Below are 6,532 nucleotides of genomic sequence, written 5' to 3'. Positions count from 1 at the left end.
ACATTACCAGAAGCTGCCGTTTGGCAGCCCCATGAGGTGGTACCTGGCAACATTAATCCTCAAAGAGCAGTCAGTCAAGTCCTATCAGTGACCCAAGTGTCTGAGTGATTGGCTTTGAGGAGGGCTGCTTCCCTCCTGGCTGCGTAACGGGGAATCAATGGCAGCGTGCACAGGGTCGGGGTGTCATACCCAAATGCAAGCCGCAAATACATGCACAGGAGGTCTGTGCCCTGGGAGACTCCTCCAGGATTAGATGCTGCCTTTCAACCAGGCTGCAGTTCTTTCTCTCTTCTTTTGAAAATAGAGGACGTTGAGATGTTTTGTTGCTTTCCCTTTGGCTTTGTAGCCGCTTAAAAAGTTGCCTGGGAGGACAAGCGAGTGTGTCTGCAGAGGGGGCAATTCCAAGAGGAGGGTCTCCAGTAATGAAGTGTCGTATCTGCCCAGCTAGGTGAGAGCTGGGCAGGTTTGTTATGACATAACTCTTTGGGGGGGTTGGGGAAGAGAGAGTGGGGGGGGGGGGGGGAGAGAGAGAACTGGTGTCTGCAGCACCCCGGCTGTGATATCAGACACAGGATCTGGCAGCTTTGGGGTAAGCCACCACCTCTCCACTCCACCACTCAGAGCATCCTGGATCTCCAGCTCGAAGGGGAGAGAGAGCCAGCAGCAGCAATCATGGCAACGTCAAATGGTTTTATTTCTTCATGACCTCTCTCTTCTTCTCTCTCTCATCAATAATTCACCTGAGGGCTTTTTTCTTCCCACCCACCCCCCTTCCTTCTCACTCTCTTTTTTGATGTGGAGAGAGGGGAGAAAAGGGGGCACCGGAAAGTGTTTATTTTGTTCGGCAGCTTCTTGCGGTGTGTTTTAAAGAGCTCGCGAAAGGACCCGGGTAAAGAAAGAAAGAAAAAAAAAAAGGCACAAAGTGGTGGCGGGGGGAGGAGGAGAAGAGAAGAAGGACAGAAAAGAAGAGCCAGAGGGAAGAAGCCGGAGGAAAGAAGACTTTCAGCGCGGCGTTGCCGGGAGGTGCGGGTGGGTGTGCGTGTGTGCGCGCCTCTGTGTGTGTGTGTGTGTGTGTGTGTGCGGGGGGAGCGGCTGCCGCTGCTGCCGGCGCTGCCTCCCGCTGGTGCGCGGCGCGGTGGCCGGAGCGGGGCGCGGAGCGGCGGCGCGGGCGGCCGCGGGTGCCGACCATGGGCTGGCGGCTGCTGCCCGCCGTCCTGCTGGCCCTGGCGCTGGGCCGCCCCGCGGCGCGGGCGCAGAACGACACGGAGCCCATCGTCCTGGAGGGCAAGTGCCTGGTGGTCTGCGACTCCAACCCGGCCACCGACGCCAAGGGCTCGTCCTCCTCCCCGCTGGGTATCTCCGTGCGGGCGGCCAACTCCAAGGTCGCCTTCTCGGCCGTGAGGAGCACCAACCACGAGCCCTCCGAGATGAGCAACAAGACGCGCATCATCTACTTCGACCAGGTAAGCGGCGGGGCCAGGGGTCCCCCGCGGGACCGGGGTGCCCGTGCCCCCCGCCGGGACGCGGCCGGGCGCGATCAACAGGTGCCGCCGCCCGCTCGCCCCGAGGGCCCCCCCCGCGCCCCCACTTCGCCCATTTCCTTAATTCCGGCAAAAAGTTGGGGTGCAGGGGGCGGCTGCCTACGGGGAGCCCCCGCACCCCAAAGCTGGAGAAACGCAGGGGCCGGGCAGGTCGCAGCCGGGGGCTCGGGGACAGCCGCCCCCGCGGAGGGCATGTCACGCCCCGCAGTAGTTTCCCACTTGCCCCCCGGGGATGGGGCGGAGCGGAGCGCAGCGCGGCGGGGGGCGGCCTCCCGTGCGGGGCAGCCGCCGTCGGGGCCGCGGAGCCCGTGCGCTGCCGGCCCCTCCGCACAGCTCCCCGGGGGCCGCAAGCTCCGGCCCCGCCAGCCTCCGCCGTGGATGGGTCCAAGTAAGTTACTAGGGTGAAGCGGGGCCCGAGCCCAGCGGCGCTGCGTGGGTCCCCGAGCGGCCTCCGCGGGTCTGCGCCGCGGGCGCAGCAGCCGCGCCTGTGCGAGCGTCCGAGGGGCAGCCCCGGCTGAGCACCGGGCGAGGACGTGGCCCCGGGAGGCTTGGGGATAGGGTTCTCTCAGGTACAAGCAGCCTGCGTAGATTTTTAGTCAGCTCGTGCAGCCTGTGAGAGGGGAAGGAAGAACGAATTTTAAGGAAAAATCATTTAACTTTTCTATAACAATCACAGATTCATGGTACAGTTCTCATCTCAGTCACTAATATTAACATACAGATGCCAGCACACATTTCATACGCCAGCTCCTGTCCTAGGGCAAGCCCAAGGTAATTGAGACCGATGGTTATTTTGCTTCCTACACCATATCATAATGAAGAGTAAATTGTCGTGACAACTGAAGCCAGATATGTCACGTAGCTTAACGCTAGCAAGGTAAATTACCCTAACTTCACTGACATTCCTACTGGCTTTCTAGGGCTGGGTCTGGCATAAAGGAACCTGAAAATACCAATTAAAATTAAAGCATAACTAAGTAGAAAGAAAGAAAAATTTAGTCATTAAAGAAGATATTTAGCATGTGGACGATGCACTCATTTAATATGTTCTCTATTACTTGTCTCTGTTTAATCAAACCCAAATTATTATTAGTGCTTACAAAAACAAATAAATCAGCAAAAGCTCACAGCCAGTTTTTGCTCAGCTATGCCAGGTATTGCAGTAACTCAGTCTGACTATATACTGGTGAATGAATTGTATCATTCATGTACATCCTTCCTCACAGCTTGAGACTTTCAGGAAGACGGTGTTGACCTGACCATTGCTTTTTAGCAAAAAAAAAAAAAAAAAAAAAAGCAGTATGCCACTCCCTGAAATAGTGTTTTGGTGTCATTTTTGGGGAATGATGAACAAAAATGCCTCCTCTTAATCTCTAAACATGTATAGGAGAAAGATCTTGAAGGTATGATATAGTAGCAAAGTAAGAAGCATTTTCCACCCTGGTTTATTTATAGTAAAGTTGTACTATACATATAACTAAATATCCATTTTATGAGTAATATTCCAACTTAATTGAGAGAACAATGAATAAAACAGCATAGATGTAGATTAAAAGATTTCCATGGGCGAATGTTTTCTAAAGTTAATAGTCTACATTTTTTTTATTTAGCACTGAATACCTGTACTAATTCCCATACTATATTTTTTTGTTTGTAGATCCTAGTAAATGTGGGCAATTTTTTCACGTTGGAGTCCGTCTTTGTAGCACCAAGAAAAGGAATTTACAGTTTCAGTTTTCACGTAATTAAAGTCTATCAGAGTCAAACAATTCAGGTATGTTGATCAAGTATGATTATAAAATCTTTTACTTAAATTGTTTATTTAGAATAGGATCTTGACTGAACACAATGTATTTAACATACTCTGAAGGCAAAATAGCTTAGTTTAAAGCAACCTGTGGTGTAGCGTTCCTAGCAGTAGAGTGAATACATGTAAACTGAACAGCTGTAATAAGGCAGGATTCTCACCTCAGATAGCTTCACTTCTATACCATAAGAACTGAATATCTGGGGTGATATAAAGTCACTTAATTGCATCAATACTATAGAAGAGTCGTATTTTGCTACAGGTTAAACTCACTGTCTTGAACACAGGAGTTCTGGAGATACATACCAGATTTGATTATTTTTGTAACATTTTGTGACCTGGCTGACAGCTGATGATGCCAGGTATCTGTTTGTGACACCAGTCTGCTGTGGACCAAGGTTAGTTAAGGTGGTCTACTTGTTCTATACGACACCGAAATGTTACACCTCTACAGGGATGTCTTCTAGGGAACCTTTAGAGCAGTTTAAACTTTTTTTCACCATATAATACATAAAAGATGTGTCATATATTAAAAAAAAAAGGAGCGATTCTGCACTTTCTTCTGTAGCGTAATAGCAGCTGAACTACCCAATTAAATGTAAGTATGTACTAGCTTAGAGAAAAAGCCGCTAAGTTCCTGAGCATCCCCTCGCTGAGCCAACAGTAAATTCCTTAAAGTACATTCCTTAACCTTCATGCCAGGTTCATGCAATTTCTGTGACATACATAGTGGTTTTCTAGATCTGGAATAACATCTGTGGCTTCCCTTGTTTCCACCCATGAGACCACTAGATTCACAGAAGTATTTGATGCTTTTCCCCTGACCTGTCTTGCTCCTGGATGTGGTTTTCAGTGTACAAGGCTGAGATGAAATGGATTTCTGCAGGAGTGATCAGCCATTTCTTTATAGCAGCTCTGCCTTTGTGTTGCCGGTAAAGCTTCTGAGAACAGTGTAGATGGCAGAGATGGCAGAGGAAGCTGGTGCAAGACACATTCACATCCCTGGTGAAATTCGCCTTCAGTTTACAACAGGAGATCGTGGTTCCATTCAGGTCAATGACAAAAGTCTTAGATGAAATATTGACCTCATGAAAACCTCTATAATGAGCTTATAAGCTATTTAATATGCTCAAACTTTGTTCCTTTCACTCTCTTAAAAGCTAAAGGTTGAAATGGCCTAGAATGACTGTATGTCAGCCAGCTTCATTGTATTTAGAAGATACGTTGCCAAGAAAGATGTCAGGGCTCGGATTCTGGAAGCCCAGTGCAGACTTTGGTAGCAAACCTGGGAGTCTGGGGCTTGTAACAGGGAATGGTACAACCTGCCCCACGACCTGAAATGTTTCATAGATCAAGAGTTTCTGGAGTGATGGATGGGTTTGGTAGGATCCATTTGGCATAGTTAACGTGAGACCATCCGAGGCAAACCTGTGATGTGTCTTCTGCTGTGATTAAAGTAACTGTAAGATGACCTGCAGGGGAACCTGACCTAGAGAGATGGTACAGAAGGAATGAGATAAACCAAAACCAAGCAATGAGTAAACTCTTGATGCCCTTTTTTTGCATGTGTGATAACTAGGGGGAAAGACTGAAAGCCATTGCAGTGGAGCAAACCAGCTTGAGTCTCAGCCACATGCAGACTTAAACACCACTAAATCTCCTGAAGGCTTCCTACATAAGTGATATTACTATGCCCCTGGAACATCTGTTAGTGCCATTAAATATCATTAAACTGAAATTGGTTCCCTGGGGACATCTGATTAAGTGGATTTCCCAGATAGGCGAATCCCAAATCAGGGCCAGATTCTGCTGCCCTAACTTATGCTGAGCACTAATTTATTCCATGGCGACTCCCATTAAAGTTAATGGGAGCATATGCAAGGCCAGCATACTAGATGTGAATAAGCATTTCATAATTCACTCCTCTGTGGCTGCATTATAGGTGTTTAAAAAGAGAAAGAAGAAGAGAGCTAATTGTTTGCCATTGGGAAAATGAAAAATGCCTGGCTCTGTCCATTCCCCCAGCCCCTGCCCATCTTTATTTACAGAGTGTCTGTGTGATGTTGCTTGCAGAGCAGAGCCTGTGCTGACTTTCAGAAGTGTTTTGTAGAAAAAATGGATTCAGTACCAAAACACAGTGCAGTGGTTCATAAAGCTAAAGGTCTGTTCTAGACTTGAAAACTAAGCTGCCGTCAGTAATGGAAGGGACATGTATTTTGCTCTCAATGAAGTGTAAGCTTCTGCTGTGGTACTTTTGACATCTCATTAGGTGCCTATATTGCATCTCTGGGTGCCTAAGTTTCTTGAAAATGTCTTCTTTGCTAGTGCGTGTCTAAATAACCCGTGAGGTAGGCAAAGTGAACAAACTGAGGTAATAGCTCACAGTTCCATATTACCAGAGAGTTACAAAAATGAATGTGCCCAAGCAACAGATGAAAGCAATGTCGTGTTACCTTTCACACCAACTGAGCCCGGACCAGTCAGCGGACAGTGTCCCACCGACTTCGCTCAGCTGCAGGTCAAGCCCATGAAACATGAATGTGCTTGTACACTCCAAATAAATGTAATTACTAATTTAAAACAAACAAAAAAAGCAATGAAGATTGGGACCTTAGCAGACCTCTTACACTGTAGTTAATATTCAGGGATAGTTCTTGCTGTTTTTCTGTTAATTTGGGCTTTTCAGTGGTTTTTCTCTTGTAGGTTAATTTGATGCTAAATGGAAAGCCAGTCATTTCTGCTTTTGCTGGGGACAAGGATGTCACACGTGAAGCTGCCACTAATGGAGTCCTGCTCTATCTAGACAAGGAGGATAAGGTTTACCTGAAATTGGAGAAAGGTAATCTGGTCGGTGGATGGCAGTATTCTACGTTTTCTGGCTTTCTGGTCTTTCCCCTGTAAAGTCAATTTTCCTGTGACATTCATCCAGGTGTGGACTCATCATTGCCTCTGTTACATGAAGATCATTTTATCATCATGGGATTGATATTTCTTTATTGGTTTTTCATGGGTGAATATGGATTCTCTTTATGGATTTTGGCCCCATCTGAACTACTCAGAAGTTTCACAGAATTTTGTGTGTTTAAATACAATATATTTGGATTGAGACTAAAGCAGACAATAAATATCCATGCTTAATGTTACAGTCTAAAGCTGCCTGCAAGATTTATTCAGATTTCATTTA

At 47.3% G+C, this 6,532-nt stretch overlaps 1 protein-coding gene across 1 annotated transcript; it reads left to right on the top strand.

Moving 5' to 3' along the window:
- Positions 1-1,138: 1,138 nt before the first annotated feature.
- Positions 1,139-6,255, top strand: CBLN4 (cerebellin 4 precursor). The gene is made up of 3 exons (XM_075166093.1): positions 1,139-1,463; positions 3,199-3,315; positions 6,052-6,255. Exons 1-3 carry the CDS (start codon positions 1,188-1,190, stop codon positions 6,247-6,249), a joined length of 591 nt encoding a protein of 196 aa, XP_075022194.1. The 5' UTR covers positions 1,139-1,187; the 3' UTR covers positions 6,250-6,255.
- Positions 6,256-6,532: the final 277 nt, after the last annotated feature.

This window comes from Calonectris borealis, chromosome 17 (assembly GCF_964195595.1).
Source record: "Calonectris borealis chromosome 17, bCalBor7.hap1.2, whole genome shotgun sequence".
NCBI lineage: Eukaryota > Metazoa > Chordata > Aves > Procellariiformes > Procellariidae > Calonectris > Calonectris borealis.
Note: the sequence above shows the minus strand (reverse complement) of the source record. Positions and strands in the feature narration are given on the sequence as shown.